We start from the raw sequence: 19,240 nt of genomic DNA on the forward strand, positions 1-19,240 counted from the left end.
TCTGGTTCTGGGAGCGCTCCCCAGGTGTCCCTCCGAGTTTTTAAAATGTGAGACTGCTTTCTGCCAGCCTGCCACTGCTGCCATTGCTGCTGTTGCTGCCACCACCACACTGCATCCTCTCTGTCCCGGCTCCACCCCTCCTACCTGTCTGGATGAGTATTTCTTCTTTATATCTGTGCTTGTTGGACTTCCATACAGCTCAGTTTTCTGGAACTTCTGGCAGTCTCTAATTTCGAAGTAGTTGTATTCCTTCTTTGTTGTGGAGGGAGATGCAGTGTGTCTGTCTAGGTCTCCATCTTGGCCAGAAGTCTAAAAAAATATATAGAATCGAGAACAATCAACATTATACCATGCGGGAGATAGCTGACATACTCAAACTATCCAAATCAATAAAGTTATTGGTGAAAATGAAAAATGTGTCTTTTATTTTATGGAAAAAACCATAGGAACTTTTAAGCCAACCCAATATTTAGGATAAAGAGCAAAATTATTAATCCAATCTACAAGTCCTTGCATGCTTTTTTGTCCCTGCCTACCACACCAGTTCTATTTAAGGCCACTGTCCTTGTTGCTCACCGTGCACCAGTCTTGCTGATCTCAATTGTTTCATGTAGTACCCTGGAATTATGCCCCTCCAATTCTGCATCAGGGTTGCAGTATGATTCAGTTAGAATGCCCCTCCGTCTGTCTGACCTCATGTGTCCTGAATCCCTCATGGTGCACATTCAGCCACTTCGTGGAGGAAGCCTTTTCAGTGAGGGGTGTCAGGATGTCCCCAGGTTGACCTGGGGGTCCAGGCACTGGGAGGGGAATGACACAAGAGCTGGAATCCAGCTACTTGAGGACAGGGCAAGATGACAGACAGCACTGACCACAGTAGGGGTGAGATGGGAAACTAAGAGGCACAGGCAGAGGGACATGGGCTTAAGGTTGGCGACATCCAGCTACCTGACTCTATGTGCTCATCCTACAAGACAGGACTCCATCACCGGGAAGGGCTAAGGGGGACATAAAGGAATGGGACACACCTGAGCTATGTCAAAACATAGTGACTGGCCACCAAACATGAGTTGTTAATGTCCCAAGTGCTTCCCTGGGTACTGTAAAAAGAAGGTGGGGGGACTTCCAGCCAAGATGGAGGATTTGACTGACACATTCTGTCCCCTCTACAAATAAGTAGGAATACAACTACCTCAAACCGAAGATAACCAGAAATTCCAGAAAATAAAACTACATGGAAGCCCAACGTATGAAGTTTTAAACCAGCGGTGCTCATCTGGACGTGTAGGAGGGGCGAAATCGGAATTGGGACAGAAAGGTCGGGCTGTGTTATGCGCGGTAGCAGCGGGGATAGCGGTGGGACTGCGAGAAACGCCAGGGGAGCAATCCCGGCTGCAGTCGAGACCCGGCAGCTCGCAATTCCAATGCTGGGGAAGGCAGACTCCCCCATTGCCTTGGATGGTGAGGCCGTGGGGAAGGAGCCTCCAGGTCTCTCAGCAGAGAGTAATGGCAGAAATCCATCTTGAACCCCCGCCCCCACACAAAGCACCACAGAGCGGTGAAGAAGTTCGCCAGTTGCTGGGTAGTGATGAGTGCACAGGGCACCGCCCCCTACAGCCCGCCCAGGAAACAAAAGTAAACAGAAAACTGACAGGATGAAACAGACCATGATTGAAATCCTGGTGACGCAGCTCACCAGGCAGCAGATGAGGGACCTAACCAATGAGCAAATAAGAAATCTTTCTGAGGCTCAGTTCAGATCTATAGTCATAAGGTAGCTTACAGAATTAACAAAAGATTTGGAACAAGATGGGGAAGGAATGAAAGCTAGTCACACTGAAATGAACAAAAACACATACGAGACAAGTGGTGAGGAAATGAAAACCAGAGATCAAATCAACAAATAGGAACATAGGGAAGGAACAAACAGTCAGCCAGTGCAGAAAGAGGAAACAAAAAGGGAGAAACATGAAAAGAGGCTCAGAAACCTCTGGGACAGCTATAAGCGAATGAACATTCGAATAATAGGATTGCCAGAGGGTGAAGAAGAAGAATTAGAAATAGAAAAATTATGTGAAAAATAATGAAACAGAACTTCCTGAACTTTGGAAAGGAAATAGACTTACAGGTCCAGGAAGCACAGAGTTCCAGAAAAACTGGACCCAGGGAGAACCACTCCAAGACACATTATAATCAAATTGTCAAAAATTAAAGATAAAGAGAGAATCTTAAAAGCAGCAAGAGAAAAGCAGAGAGTTACCTACAAAGGGTTGCCTATAAGACTATCAGCTGATTTCTCAAAGGAGAGCCTGCAGGCAAGAAGGGACTGGCAAGAAATATTCAAAGTAATGAAAATCAAAAACCTACAGCCACAAATACTCTATCCAGCGAAACTGTCATTCAAAATAGAATGGCAGAGAAAGTGCTTCCAGGACAAAGTAAAACTGAAGGAGTTCATTAGATCCAAACCACTATTATATGAGATGTTAAAGGGACTGGTTTAGAAAAAGGAGGATCAAAACTATGAACATTAAAATGAAAAGTGCATCACAACAACCAACAGCAGAAGCTAGGGAATTGAAACAAAGGCAAACTAAGTAGGCAACGAGAGTGGGAAAAGAATTATAGGTATGGGGAACATTATGGGGGGAGGTCAGCAGGGAGGGGGAAAGGGAAAAGGGAGGGAGATGGTACAGGAATTAAGAAACATAGTAGGAGGGAATGGAATAGACAGGAAGAGGTTGAGAAGAACTATATGCACAACCAATGGACATGGACTAAAAGGGGGGGGACAACTGAAGGGAGGGGGGTCACTGGGTGGAGGAGAGCGGAGGGAAAAGAAATTGGGACAACTGTAACAGTATAATCAATAAAAGATATAAAAAAGGTGGGGGTCCTTTTATTAAGGTCTTTTATTTAAAAAATATTTATCAAATAAGTTCTTTTGTTTAAAAACCAGCTCAAGCATTCTTCCCCTTTGATCCCCTAATTATATGCTCCCATTCTTTATATATGTTATATTCTTCAATAGCACTCATCACAACTGTCATGAAATAATTGGTTGTTTCTCACATTGAGAATGTAAATTCTGTGAGAGCAGGGATCATATCTGATATGTTTATTATTGTATTGTGGTGCCTAGGATAATATTTTGCAATTTAAGAAATTCAATTAATAGTTATAGAATGATTATGTGACTATAAGAACAATTTTTGTACTATAATAGAATTTTCAATTGGGAGAAAAAGCCAAGCTAATGAAGCAATCAAAGATTTTATAATATAACAAAAGCTAACAGTTAGAAATTCAGAAGAGATACCAAATTTATTTTTCAATTAATAAGTATGCCCAGCCAACATTTCTAACAATCCATATTATATTAATATGCTTGCAGATTTATTAGGAAACTATGTATAGATTTTAATAATAGTAACTTTAAAAGTATATAAAGTTTTTTTAAAGGTTTATTTGGAGTTGATAGTAATAAATTTTTAGGTTGGTCTGGATTGAGAACCTCAAAAACATTGCTAAGGAAGTTTGCTAGTGCCACCTCTGACTTCCACCCCAACTCGCTGTTTTACTTGCCAATTCCAGAACCAACTGACTGTCATTCTACAACATTGACTGAAGAGCTGTTGTAGACACTGTTCTCGGTAACTAAATGTAGGTAAGTATAAATGTGAATGTTGCCTATCTTTAGGAAGCTTGAGAAAAGGCTATGGGCCACCTCCAAAGGCAGAAAGGGGGCTCTGAGGAACACTATACAATGTCTGATATTTTGCTTCACAAACTGTGATTATTGTTTTTCCTTAACTGTTAATTTTGCATCTTTGTTTTTTTATACAACTATATTTTTTCACTGTTTAGTTGAAATATACAAGTAAGTGCACAAATCTTAAGTCATTAAATTATCATATACTTAACATGTGGAACCACTACCTAGGTAAAAAAAAAATAGAACATTACTAAAAACTGAACCCCAATCCCCCCATTCATCAGAGGCACCAAGTTTGCTTTTTTTTTTTTTTAACCTCATATAAGTAGAGTCATATATAGGCATTTCTTGTGTCTGGCTTCTTTGTTTAAAGTTGTATTTGTGAGATTCATCCATACTGTTACATATAGCAGCCATTTGTTTTTCATCACTATATAGCAGCAGTCCAGTGATGAGTATACAAAAAGAATTGTTATCTGTTCTGCTGTTGTTGGACATTTGGGTTGTTACCATTTTGAAGCTATTGTAAATAATATTGCTATAAACATTCTTATGCATATCTTTTTCATATGCATGCACATTTCTGATGTTATATAACTAGAATTGCTGGGACATGGTATTATAATAAATTATAGTATGTAATACCAAATAGTTTTCTGAAATACTTGTACCAATTTATGCTCTACCAGCAGCATATGAAAGTTTACATTGTTCTTCATATCTACACTTGTATTGTCAGTCTTTCACATTTGAGTCCTTTTGCTGCGTATGGCAGTGGTTTACTTTACATTTCCAATTTTGTAAACAAAATTAGGAAGGGACCACCTTTTCAAATGTTAGTTGAACATTTGGACTCCCTCTTTGGTGATATGTTCATTTTTCTTTTGGATTGTCTTTTTCTTGTTGATTTAAAGTTCTTAATAAATTTTGACTTCAAGTCCTTTGTCAATTAAATATGTTTTAAACATCTTCTCCCATAGCAGCTTGCCTTTTCACTCTTAATAGTCTTTTGATGTACTGTGGTTCTTAATTTTAATATAGACCTACTTACCAATCTTTTTCTGTATGCTTAATGCTTAAAGCATTCTATTATGATTTTTCTATACATTTATTGTTTTTACTTTTTACATTAATACCTGTAACCCATTCAGAATTGATTTTTGTGTATGATGTGAGGTATGGGTCAAGTTTCATTTTTTCCCCATGTAGACATAACATCTTTTATTGAAAAGACTAGTATTTCCTCATTGCCCTGCATTGTCAACTTTGTCATAGGTCAAGTTTATGTGCATAAGTCTGTTTCCACATTTTTAAATTCTGTTCCATTTAGCAGTTTGCTTGTACTTGTACCACTATCACAGTGCCATAAGTACTATAGCTTAAAGTAAGAATTAATCAATTGGATATTAATTCTTACTTTGTTCATCTTCGTGGATGTGTTGGTATTTGGGGCCCTTTAAATTTCCATATATATTTAAGAATTGGTTCATCAATTTCCACAAGTTATCTACTGGAAGTTTGATAGGGATTGCATTGAATTTATAAATGAATGTGGGGAGAAAGGGCTTATTGACAATATTGATTCTCCCAATCCATGAACATAGTGTATCCCTCCGTTTGTTTGGGTTTTTACATTTCCCTTAAAAACATTTAATGGCATTTTATGTAGAGGTCTGATATACTTTTCATTAGATTTATTCTATTTGATTTTGCTATTTTAAGTAGTATTTTAAATGTTTTCTCAAAATGTATGTAAATTGATTTTTGTTGACCTTGTATCCAGAAGTCTTGTTAAACTCATTTATTATTATTAAATTACTATTTCAATAATTTGCACATTCTTTTGGATTTTCTACATGTATAAAAAGATCTATAAATAGTTTTTGATGTTTGCGCTTTTATTTATTATTCTTCCTGTTGCACTAGAACCTCCTTTACTACAGTATGTGGGACAGAGAGAAAACCTTTAGTATTTTGCTATTTAATAAGATTTTTCTGTAGTTTCTTTTTTAGTTGCTTATTATCAAAAAGAAACCTTCTCTATTTTTATTCAGATTTAAATCATAAATGATGTTGAATTTTATCAAATGCTTTCTCTAAATCTTTTAATGATCATATATTTTATTATTCTTGTGAACTCTGAAAAAAAGAGCGCCTACTAAGTGTCTGCTGGTGGCTGGGTGCAAATAAAATAAAACAGAACCAATGAGTCATTTCTGCACAGGGGCCTCTCACGCAAACTGCACCTCCCAAGGACGCCTCTGCTCTGGACTGTCTGCATCTGCACTGAATAGCTTGCCTGCGCTTTGTCTCTGCCATCTGAGCCAGCCCTTACAAAGGAGCTCCTGGGGTCCTATTTCAACCAATAGAAGTGGAGCTGCGCAGCCCTGACCAATCAGTGCAGCTCTATTCTGACCAAGGTACCAAGCGAGAGACTTATGTTTACATAACCCAGCTCCCAGATGGCACTTTCTACCTACCACGGAAAATTGTGTTTCCTAGGGGACGTCTCGCTGGAGCAGACAGGCATGGAGCAGAACGGGTGTGGTAGAGACTGGAAGCTGGGCAGAGCTGCCTAGCTGAAGAGGGGCCTGGTCCCAGCGCAGCCTCATGGATATGCTGTTTTCGCAGCCATGCTGTAGCATTATCAAGCTGTTCCGCAGCAGTGCTGTGTTCACAGCTATACTGTATTACATTTGAGCTGTTAGCACGAAATAGTTTCCTTCTTCACTACACCCAAAATTGGGGATTCCTGCTGGCATTTGAATTGGTGCCAATGACCATGGGTTGACATTCTGTTATGTGGTGAAATAATATTGTCTGGCTTAGCAATACACAATCAAACTTGCATGACTGAAGTAATTCCAATTTGGGCAAAGTGTGTTATTCTTTTTATGTATTTTTATATTTGATTTGATAATGTTTTAAATTTATTTATTGTTTTTTTCTATTACAGTTGACCCACTTTTCCCCCCATTGCTCCCCACCCCCCAACCCTCCCACCCCTTCTCCCATAGTCAATCCCCTTCTCATTGTCCATGTCCAAGTCCATCGGTCATTTATACTAGTTCCTTAACTAGATGCTACTCCCTCCTTCCTCCCTTCTCCCCATCCTTGTTTCCCTGCCTCTGGCTCTATTTTGCTCATTTGTTTGTGTTGTTCATTAGTTTCCTGTATTAGGTGATATCATATGGTATTTTTCTTGTATTGCCTGGCTTATTTCACTAAGCATGATTCTCTCTAGTTCCATCCATGTTGTTGCAAATGGTAAAACTTCCTTCTTTCTTTCTGCTACATAGTACTCCATTGTGTAATTGTACCACAGTTTTTAATCCACTCATCTACTGATTTGCTAATATTTTATTTAAGATTTTTGAACCTGTGTTCATGAGCAAAATAGATTTCAATATCAAGATTATGCTAATTTGAAATTGTTCCCCCTTTTATCATTCTCTGGAAAAGTTTCTATAAGTTGGCATCGTGTATTCACTAATAAACTTAGTATTAATATTTGGTAGAATTCAGTGATAATGACACAGTCCTGGAGTTTTCCTTGTGGGAAGATTTTTAATGATGCATTCAATTTCCAGAGTTTTCTGTTTTCATATTTTGATGTTACATTTGTCTAGAAATCTGTCAGTTTAAATTTTCAAATATGTTGACAAAATTGTTCAATTGTTCATGATAATCTTTTATCTTTAAAATTATGATCTCTAGTAAATTTTGCTTTTTCATTCTGTTTTTTTCCTTGATCTGTTTCACCAAGTGTTTATTCCTTTTTATTCTTTTCAAAGAATGAACTTTGCTTTGTTAGTCTTTCTCTGTTTTTCTTTTTCGTTTATTTTTTTTATTATTTCCTTCCTCACTACTTAGTTGTTTTCAGCTTTGATTTTTTTAATTGATTGGCTACATTTATGTATTACTGAGCTAAATGATTAACAGACCTTTTCCTAGCTGTTTTTTCATTAATCAATCTTGCTAAAAAGTGAAAACATAAACACTAGCATATCTTTATGTATTCAGATGAGGTATTTCATACAAAGAATAACTTGAGGATAACTGACTTGCTTATGTGAAGACAAGACATCGAATCACCAAATATTTCCAATTTTGCCCAACTACTTATAGTTTTAAAAAATATTTCCAGTATTTTAAAGCTATTTTTGAGTTAATTTTTAAGAATAGTTTTACAGTCACAGCAAATTGAGGGGAAGGTAGGGAGACCTCCCACATAGCCCCTGCTCTCACACATGCACAGCCTCCCCAGTTATCAACATCCTGCACATAGTGGTACATGTGATACAATTGATGAACCCACATAAACACATCATCACCCAAAGCCCATAGTTTATATCATAGTTCACTCTTGCTCCCTCTACTTTTAAAAATTTTATTTACTGTTCTTCCTTAACTTCTTGAGAAGTTTAATTAAATCATTTTCAGAATTTCCATAGTGAATGGCAGATGGTGCAGCTGTTTCACATGCTTGCTTCCCATAGCAGAATTCAGTAGAGTGGGATTAATAGAGAAAAACTGACTCCTGAAATAGGGACATGTTAGAAATATTTTGGATAATACATTTTTTCATGGTGTCAATTATTCCATTCTAAATTAATTAAGCTAAATATTTTTATACCATATGTGCAGTTAAGACTATAAATTTCCTTCTAATCAGTATTAACTGAATCCTACAAGTTTTAAATATAGTGTTTTCATTATCGTTTAGTGTAAAATATCTTCTCTAATTTCCACCCTAATTTTATCTTTTGCTCATGGGTTATTTAGAAGTATATTTAAAAATTTTTAAAGATACAGGTATTTTGTAGTTATATTTTGTGATAGATTATTAGGCCAGTTACATTGTGACCAGAGATTATACCACATATGAATTTAATCTTTGGAATTCATGAAACTTGTGTTAGGCCTAACACAGGACAGCTTTCATAAATGTTCCACATGCACTTGAGATGTATGTGTGTTGGGTACAATGCTCCATGTGTCTATCAATCATGTTTCAATATCCTATTTCCTTATGGAACTTTTGTCTACTTATTGTATTAGTTACTGAGAAAGGTATGTTAAAAATCTTCCACTGTGATCCTGAATTTACAATGTTCTGTCTTATAATTCTAATAATTTTTGTGTTATATATTTTGAAGCTATATTATTAGTTATAGAGCACTAATATAGTGACTTCAGCTTTCTTTAGGTTAGTGTTGGCATAGGAAGTATTTTGATATCTTTTTACTTTCAATTTTTGTATCCTTACGAGTTTAGGCATTACTCTGTCTTATGGTTGCCCCTTTGAAGGAAATGTATCTTCTTTCCTCTAGCTGCCCCTAAGTTTTTCTCATTGGTTTTTAGTTTTACAGTAATGTGCAGGGTTATGGTTTCCTTTGTTTTTATTCTGATAAATACATTTTATTTTAATAAATAACATTGAGAATTTTGGTAAATTTTGTTATGTGGTTCGAATATTTCATTTGTGCCATTTTCTCTGGGACTACCGCTAATATTATATATTATACATTTTTACCCTATCTGCTATTTCTTTTATGATCTTTTCTATATTTTCCAACCTTTTTTTTCTCTTTGCCTCACTCTAAATATTTTCTTTTGACTCATGTCCAAGTTAATTAATACATTCCTAGAAATTCTGCTTCTTAACCTTTTAACATGAAGAGGTAATGAGATATAGACACAAAGACTTATGTTTAAAGATTTCCAATAATATGATTTTAATAAATTATAGTGTATTTGTACAATATAGTGTTTGCAGCCATAGAATTATGATATAGAGTATTAAATAACAGAAACATAATGTATTAAAGGGGAAACTATAATAGATCATGAAAGATATGATTCAAAATGTTTTAAATGCATCGAAAAAGACAAGAAGTATGCCAAAATATAAAGTTGTTATCTATGCATAATGAGATTATGGCCAGTTTTTAGGTTTTTTTATTTGTTTGTTTTTTGTTTCTCTTTATGATATAAATCTTCTCAGTGATAAAACATTGTTATATATGAAACAAAAGTTATTTTAAAAATCTGGTTAAATTACTAAAATTCCATTTTATCGGGCACATATTTTTATAGTATAAATATACGAGGTCTGTACAGAAAGTATCCAGCCACATACTATGAAAAATAGAAACAATTATTGAAGAAGAAACATTGTACATAGAACAATGATGCCTCAGTCCCCTTCAAGGTAGGCAGTTTGGGACCTCACACAGTTCTTCCAATCACCATCAGCTGCCCTGTTGTACTTTCCTGAATCTCTTTGATGGTCTGAAATCTCTTCCGTTTCAAAGGTGATTTTGATTTTGGGAAAAGCCAGAAGTTGCAGGGCGCCAAATCTGGGCTGTAGGGGGCGCTGAATCACCTGGATGATTTGATGTCTCACAAAAAAATTCTGCAAAAATGTGGTGCATGAGCGGGTGTGTTGTCATGATAAAGCTGCCGATCGCCAGTTGCCCACAGCTGCGGCCTTCTGAATCATCTGAATAGTTCCTGTGAAGAAATGTTCATGCTTAAAACAATATTTGATGTAGATTCATTGCTCTACTCAGTCATTTTGAATGCAACAACCACAGAGTACACACACTCACTCAAGGGCATCTACCACCCCCACTGACTAGTACAGTGAAGTTGTCACTGTTCAAGCATGAGCATTCCAGTCCCTTCTCCTTGGCTGCCAGGTTACATTAATGTCACGCAAACTGTTCTCATTATATCAACAGTAGCTGGACTTTTCCGGACCGACCTCATATGTACATATTCTGGACTTCAAAATGTTTGGCTTAAACATAGATGTAGCCAGTGAAAATTAGCCATAATTTTATAAACACAAAAAAAGACATGACAAATTTTTAAGTATTCAATAATATCAGATGTAATTATTCATTTTAAAAAGGAACTCTTTACAAAAGTTTCTACACTTGATCTTAGCCAAAAGGCCAAGAAACAATCACAAAATTCCTTTAACAGCAACCAAAGATGCCTGCTGAAATAGTCTTTCAGTGAATGAAGGCATTTGCTACTACCAGGACCATAAGTAAAATTACAAAGCACTATTATATTGTTTTTATTTTCCTGTCACTTCTTATTTTTTCTTCTTTCAGGCCCTCTTACATTTTTTCAGAGATCTTTTGTTAGCCTCTTCCACATAATTTCTAGGTACTCAGTCTTACATTACTTTTTAAATATCCAAATCCCCCTCCTTTCTGTCTCTTATTTCCCCCACAAATCACAATTTCCATTTCACATTGTAATTTGCCTCAGGAAAATATAAAAACACTAATGTCAATCTCTTTATCTTGTTAAGTATTTCTCTGTAAGCATATAGGACCAATTACTGGGTTTTCTAGAATAATGCTACTGCTGTGATATCCAATAATTTAATGCTAATAGTATTATCTCAGGCAGATGGTGATTTAGAAAAAAAATGTGTTGTAAGCAAAGAGCTTAATAGCTTTAGATTTCTGCTTGACTAGAAAGAGTAAAGAACAGTACAGTGGAGTACTTAAGAACTTTGACTATGAAATCAGTTTGCCTGGATTCAAATACCACCCTTCCTAATGTGACCTTGAAAATATTATCTATACTCTTTTACTACTTATAACTTTAGGAAGGTAAAACCATATAAGATAGATTTACATTTGATCCAACTCTCGTATGATTTATATTTTTAGATTACATTTGAAAATGAAGTTACACAAATGCAAGTCTATGCTGATAATCTATCTAATGATGTCACTTCAGTACCTACTCACTGTGAAGAAGGCCCAGTGCATAAAAATACACAAATTTCTCTGACAAGGCCCCTTTACCATCATGTGGTTATATATTGACTCTTCAATTGATTAATCAAGTGAATTGATCTTTTGAATATGAAAGATTCATAAAAAGCAAAGTCTAACTCATAGGTAGTAGTGTTTATTCTTATCCAGGTATTTGGGCCATGGTACAAGTGTTTGTGAGACTACTGTGTACTGCAGCTACTCAGACTGATGAGTTGTGGTCTACAACTTCCTCTGTCTTTGATATTTACTCCAGTGACTCAGAAATAGATTCAGTCTGGGACATCAAGAGTAAACAATGTGTGTTCCCTGACTGGTTTGGCTTGGTTGGGTGCCTTCTAGCAAAGTGAAAGATCACCAGTTGGATTCCTGGTCAGGACACATGCCCGGGTTCAAGTTTGGTCATAGTCGGTTGTGTACAAGAGGCAACTGATTGATGTTTCTCTCCCTTTCTTTCTCCCTCCCTTCCCCTCTCTCTAAAAATAAATAAATGAAATATTTTTTTAAAAAGAGTGAACAGAATGAATTGTCTTATACACCCTTGCTAGTTAAAGAAGAGACCTGCTTAGGAACACAACAAATGATTCTCAAATCTTTGCTCACATAATTATCTCTTAGCTCTTGTAACACTTTCTCTCTTTTTTTGTATATTTATTGATTATGTTATTACAATAGTTCCAGTTTTTCCCCCTTTGCTCCCCTCTGCCCAGTACCCTCTGTCCCTCTGCAATACTGCCTCCCTTAGTCCGTGGGTCATGCACACAAGTTCTTTGGATTCACCCTTTCTTATATTCTTCTTTTTAAAAATAATTAATTAATTAATTTTATAACAATAAAAAATAACAATCCCCCCCCCCTTTAAGACTTAAAACCCTTTATAATCTTATACAGGATAATGGGAGAAGGTCTCGAGCTCCTCTAGCTGCTTCAAGCAGGACATGGTTGTCGTCCTACCTACCCTTGGGTCCAGAAATCCCTAACAAGAGTAGGCGTGTGGAGGGGAAGGTGGTTTTTCCACATGGGGAAAGATCATGTAGACTCCAGGTCAGTTGGCTGTCCCCAGACCACGGCATGCTTGGTTTAACAGGCTGGCATCCTTGTTGTATTCTGGGGGCAACAGATTTGGCAACAGGGTTAAAAGGCATCATTCGATCCATAATCATGAGATGATAAAAGGCAGGGATTAATTTTTCAATGTCCCACATTAGGGGAAAAAAGGGCTCTTTGGGGGAAGGTGTGCAAGGCATGTCACATCTGTCAAAACCCTTTGCCCACTATACTTAGTTTGGGCTGAGGGGAATAATTCAGACTTCCCCCCTCTCAGACCTCTGGGCCTTTTCTGTCCAAGCCTTTAGGATAGAAAAGAGAAATCAGTTTTAAAGTGAAGCCCACAGACCAACCCATGCTTCACCAACCCAGCTACTTAGTTCAGCCAAACCGTTGAGTCTCAGGAGGCAGCAATGCAGACAGGATTAAGTGAAGCCTATATGTATGGACAATCACTTAAGTAATGAGATCATAGGCTTATGCCCTATGAAAACAGAACACACATGTTAATTTATGCAACATAACCCACAAAACAGTCTCTATATCTGCAAGAGGCTTATTGGAAAGACATCCAGTTGCGAGGCATTTCACATTCTTCTTGCCTGTAAATTAAGCATCTTTGATGATGTCACAGATCTACTTTAACTTTCAAATGAAAATAAACTTTAAAGACAGTTAGCTGTACTACTTTATAGTCCACGCCTGAGCATTGTGATTTTCCTTGAATCACGATTTTTCTCCTTAAGATTACCCTCCTTGTCATTAAAGGGACTGCATTAAGTCCAGTTTTAATTTATCCTGTTCATTTGCATAAACACAACAAGAGCAGCAAATGATCACTTATGATCTTTACGTCTGCTTTGCTGGAATTTACACAAGGAACCTTTAGGGAGACTTTCAGTCTGCCCTTCAGGGCACAGGAGCTGATACACATACCTGCCATTCATCTTTGCCTGTAAAAACATCTCTTTTCCAAGTCCTTTGGGTTTTCAATTGTGCTTTAAGGTACTTTCTACCCATCATTCAGGAGAGCAATTTCCGTTCCTTCCCTGGAAAGACTGCCATGGACCACACCACCAAACAAGTACCAAGCCTTTTTTCTCATGAGCTTTTATTACCTTCAAAAGTCAATCCCAGTTTCTCAGGGATTTTTGGTAAAAACCAGAGCCCAAGCATGTCTCCTTTAAAAATGACATTCCAGTCAAAGTCATGGTCAATGAAACCTCTATTAACAACTGGTCTTATTAGTTTTATGCAAAGAACCTTTTGTCATTGCTCACTTCTTCCAATGCCAAATTCTGGAGAGATCAGGTAGGGAGAAAAATATACAATGTGAAGGAAAATGCTTGTCCTAATTTTCACTAAAATTGCATTTCCACACTTTACATTTTCTTTTGTTCACTGTCTACATGTGAGGTTTCTTTTTGAGGGGGGGATTTGCTGGCTCAGTTATTAATTTAATTTGCTTTCATTTTTTCCCCCACTAAAATTTTTTGTTTGTTGGTTTTTCTATTACAGCTGTCCTAATTTTTTGCCTATTGCTTCCCCACACCCTGCCTACCCCTTCTACAGTCACTCCCCACCCCACTGTCCAGGTCCATGGTTAAGTTATACATGTTCTTTGACTAGACCCTTCCCATTCTTACCTGCTTCTCTCCCTCCCACCTCCTCCCTTATCACTGGTAGTTTACTCCTTGTTTACATACCTCTGGTTAAATTTTGCTTGTTTCTTTGTGTTGTTCATTAGTCTCCTGTAATAGGTAATAGCATACGATATTTTTCTTTCACTTCCTGGCTTATTTCACTAAGCATAATTCTCTCTAGTTCCATTCTTGTTGTTGCAAATGGTAAAAGTTCCTTCTTTCTTTCTGCTACATAGAACTCCGTTGTGTGAATGTACCACAGTTTTTTGATCCACTCATCTACAGATGGGCATTTAGGTTGTTTCCAGCACTTGGCTATTGTAAACAGCGCTGCTATGAACATAGTGGTTTTGAATTGTTGTTTCAGGATTCTTCAGATATAATCCTAGCAATGGAATTGCGGAATCAAAAGGCAGTTCCATTTTTAGTTTTTAGAGGAAATTCCAAACTGTTTTCCATAGTGGCTGCACCAGCCTGCATTCCCAACAGCAGTGCACCAGGGTTCCCTTTACTCCACATCCTCTCCAGCACAAGTTGTTTGTTGATTTGTTGATGATGGCCATTCTGACTGGTGTGAGGTAGTATCTCACTGTGGTTTTTATTTGCATCTCTGATGGCTAGTGATGTTGAGCATACTTTCATATGCCTGTGGACCCTCTGTATGTCCTCTCTGGAAAAGTATTTGTTCAGGTTCTTTTCCCATTTTTTAATTGGGTTGTCTGTCTTCTTGGTGTTGAGTCATATCAGTTTTTTATATATTTTTGAGATCAATCCCTTGTGTGAGATGTCATTGACACATATATTTTCCCATATGGTTGGTTCCCTTTTAATCTTGCTGATGTTTTCTTTTGCTGAGCAGAAACTCTTCAGTTTGATGTAGACCTATTTGTTATTCCTTTCTTTTATTTCCCTTGCCTTAGGAGATATTATCAGTGAAAATGCTGCTACGTGGGATATCTGAAATTTTCCTGCCTATGTTTTCCTCGAGGACTTTTATGGTGCCATGACTTACATTTAAGTCTTTGATCCATCTTGAGTTTATTCTGCTGTGTGGTGTAAGTTGGTCTAGTTTCATGTTCTTTGCATGCCCCTGTCCATTCTCCCAACACCATTTGTTGAAGAGGCTCTTTTCACTCCATTTTATGTTCCTTCCCCCTTTGTCAAATATTAGTTGACCATATAAACCTGGGTTTATTTCTGGGCTCTCTATTCTGCTCCATTGATCTGTATGTTTATCCTTATGCCAGTACCAGACTGTTTTGATTACTGTGGCTTTGTAGTATAGTTTGGTATCAGGTATTGTGATTCCTCCCACTGTGTTCTTCCTCAAGATTTCTGTGGCTATTCAGAGTCTTTTTAGGTTCCATATAAATTTTTGAAGTATTTGCTCTAGGTCTGTGAAATATGTCATTGGTATTTTAATAGGGATTGCATTGAATCTATAAATTGCTTTGAGTAGTACGAACATTTTAATGATGTTGATTCTTCCCATCCATGAACATGAGATATGCTTCCATTTATTTGTATCTTCCTTAATTTCTTTCTTCAGTGTTATGTAGTTTTCCGAGTACAGATCTCTTACCTCCTTGGTTAAGCTTATTCCTGGGTACCTTATTTTTCTTGTTGCTATAGTAAATGGGTTTTTTTTTTCTGGTTTCTGTCTTTGATATTTTATTGTTGGTGTACAGAAATGCCTTTGATTTCTGAATATTGACATTGTACCCTGCTATTTTGCCAAATTCACTTATTAGTTTTTTCGTGGAATCTATAGGGTTTTCTATGTACAATACCATGTCATCTGAAAATAATGATAGGTTTACTTCCTCTTTTCCAATTTGGATGCCTTTTATTTCTCTTTCTTGTTTGATTGCTGTGGCTAGAACTTCCAAGACTATGTTGAATAGGAGTGGAGAGAGTCAACATCCTTGTCCTGTTCTTGACCTCAGGGGGAATACTCTCAGTTTTTGCCCATTGAGTATGATGTTGGCTTCAGATTTCTCATATATGGCCTTTATTATGTTGATGTATGTGCCCTCTATTTCCATTTTGCTGAGAGTTTTCCTCATAAATGGGTGTCATACTTTATCAAATGCTTTTTCTGCATTTATTGATATGATCATGTGATTTTTGTCTTTCATTTTGTTTTTGTGGTGTATTACGTTTATTGACTTGTGAATATTAAACCATTCTTGCATCCCTGGGATGAATCCCACTTGATCATGGCGTATGATCTTTCTAATGTGTTGTTGGATCCGGGTTGCCAATATTTTGTTGAGGATTTTAGCATCTATGTTCATCAGCGATATTGGCTTATAGTTCTTTTTCTTTGTTGTGTCTTGACTTGGTTTTGGAATTAGGGTAATACTGACTTCATAGAAAAAGTTTGGGAGTCTTCCCTCTTCCTGGATTTTTTGGAATAGTTTGAGAAAAAAAAGAGTTAGTTCTTTCCTAAATGTTTTGTAAAATTCACCTGTGAAGCCATCTGGTCCAGGGCTTTTGTGTGCCGGGAGATTTTTTATTACTGCTTCAATTTCACTAGTTGTGATTGGTCTGTTCAGGCTTTCTGCTTCTTCTTGATTCAGTTTTGGAAGATTATATGTTTCCAGGAATTTGTTCATTTCCTCTAGGTTGTCAAATTTCTTGTGATACAGTTGTTCGTAATAATTTCTTACAATCCTTTGTATTTCTGTGGTATCGGTTGTGATTTCTCCTTTTTTTTGTTTCTGATTTTACTTATTTGGGTCCTCTCTCTTTTTTTATTGATGAGCCTGGTTAAAGGTTTGTTGGTTTTGTTTATCTTTTCAAAGAACCAGCTCCTACTTTTGTTGATCTTTTGAATTGTTTGTTTAGTCTCTATGTCATTTAATTCTGCTCTGGTCTTTATGATTTCCTTCCTTCTTCTCGTTCTTGGCTTTATTTATTGTTGTTCCTCTAGTTCTTGTAGCTGTAGGGTTAGATTTTTTGTTACTGATTCTTCTATCCTTTTTAGGTAGGCCTGTATTGCTATGAACTTTCATCTCAAAACTTCTTTCGCTGTATTCCATAGGTTTTGGGTTGTTGTGTGTTCATTCTCCCTTGTTTCCAGAAACTTTGTGATTTCTTCCTTGATGTCATTGTTAACCCATTCATTATTTAATAGCATGTTATTCATTCTCCATGAGTTTGAATGTTTTTGAGATTTTTCCTTGAGGTTGATTTCCAGTTTTAAGCCATTGTGATCTGAGAAGATACTTGATATAATTTCAATTTTCTTGAATTTGCTGAGGCTTGTTTTGTGTCCTACCATGTGGTCTATCTTTGAAAATGTTCCATGTGCATTTGAAAAGACTGTATATTTTGCTTCTTTGGGGTGAAAAGTTCTATATATATCAACTAAGACCATTTGACCTAGAGTGTTGTTCAGTGCCTCAATATCTTTGGTGTTTCTTTGCCTTGAAGATCTGTCCATTGTTGACAATGCGGTGTTAAAGTCCCCTACTATGAGTGTGTTGCTGTCAATATCCTTCCTGAAGTCTTTCAAAATTTTCCTTACATATTTGGGTGCTTCTATGTTGGTTACATATATGTTTACAAGGGTTATATCTTCTTGATGGATTGTTCCTTTAAGTATTATGAAATGTCCTTCTTTGTCTCTTTTTATGGCCTTTGCTGTGAAATCTGTTTTGTCTGATATAATTATTGCTACCCCAACTTTTTTTTATGTCCATTTGCTTGAAATATTTTTTTCTATCCCTTCACTCTCAGTCTGTGTATATCTTTTGTTCTGAGATGTGTCTCTTGTAGACAGCATATATGTGGATCATGCTTTCTAATCTATTCAGCTACCTTATGTCTTTTGACTGGTGCATTTAATTCATTTACCTTTAAGGTTATTATTGATAGGTACTTATTCATTATCATTTTTCACCTTTGTACTTGTGTTCTTCTCTGTCTCTCTGTTTCTTAATCTTCTTAAAACAGACCCTTTAACATCTCTTGCAATGCTGGTTTGCTGGAGATGTATTCTTTTAGCCTTCTTTTGTCTTGGAAACTCCTTATTTCACCTTCCATTTGGATGAGATCCTTGCTGGGTAGGGTATTCTTAGTTGTAGGCCTTTGTTTTTCATTGCTTGAAATATTTTTTGCCATTCCCTTCTAGCTTGTAGTGTTTCTGTTGAGAAATACGTTGATAGCCTTATCGGAGCTCCCTTGTATGTTATTTACTGTTTTTCTTTTGTTGCTTTTAGGATTCTCTCTTTGTCTTTGAATGTTGCCATTTTAATTTCGATGTGCTTGGAGTGGGCCTTTTGGGGTTCCTCTTCATTGGGACCCTCTGTGCTTCCTGGACTTGCATGACTCTTTCTCTCATCAAGTTAGGGAAGTTTTCTGTCATTACTTTTTCAAACAGGTTTTCTATCCCTTGCTTGTCTTCTTCTCCTTCTGAAATTCCTATGATACGGATATTATTATGTTTCATGTTGTCCTGCAGCTGTCTTAAAACCTCTTCATTCTTTTTTAGTCTTTTCTCATTTTGTTGCACTGTCTGTGAATTTTGTTCTACGTTGTCCTCCAGCTCGCTGATCCGACCTTCTGCTTGCTCTAGCCTGCCTTTAATTCCTTCTACTGTGTTGTTCAATTTAAAAATTGCATTCTTCATTTCCTCCTGGCTCTTATTGATAGCTTCTATATCCTTTTTCATGCTGGTGTAATTCTCCATAAGTTCCTTGTATTTTCCCTGGAGTTTTTTGTAGTTTTATTTGAGCTCGTTGAGCTCATCGAGCTTTTCTATAATCCATCTTTTGAATTCTATGTCTGATAGTTTGCTTCCCTCTATTTCATTTAGCACTCTTTCTGGTAATTCTTCCTTTCCTTTCGATGAGTGGTTGTGTCTCTGTCTCCCCATTTTTGTGACTCTTCTTTTTTGCTGTTGCTTCTTAGATTGATCTGCACTTCCTGGATCTGCCCCTGGTGGCTTCAGATCACATACCAGTCTGGGCCTAAGCAGCCTGTTGGAGACTACCAGAGATGTACTGGCTTTGTCTGTCTCCTTT

At 36.8% G+C, this 19,240-nt stretch overlaps 1 protein-coding gene and 1 pseudogene across 1 annotated transcript in view; one reads left to right on the forward strand and one right to left on the reverse strand.

The window, feature by feature from the left end:
* The window catches only part of THAP10 (THAP domain containing 10), a 50,670-nt gene that overhangs the window by 3,615 nt on the left and 27,815 nt on the right, over positions 1-19,240 (forward strand). The window contains 2 exon segments of the mRNA XM_090268311.1: positions 11,413-11,558; positions 11,669-11,811. Of these exon segments, the coding sequence (XP_090124437.1) occupies positions 11,413-11,558; positions 11,669-11,811 (289 nt within the window).
* On the reverse strand, positions 10,593-10,689 carry LOC150015736 (U2 spliceosomal RNA; annotated as a pseudogene).

The sequence above is a fragment of the Furipterus horrens genome, unplaced genomic scaffold (assembly GCF_987537825.1).
Source record: "Furipterus horrens unplaced genomic scaffold, mFurHor1.1.pri manual_scaffold_3, whole genome shotgun sequence".
In the NCBI taxonomy this organism is placed as follows: domain Eukaryota; kingdom Metazoa; phylum Chordata; class Mammalia; order Chiroptera; family Furipteridae; genus Furipterus; species Furipterus horrens.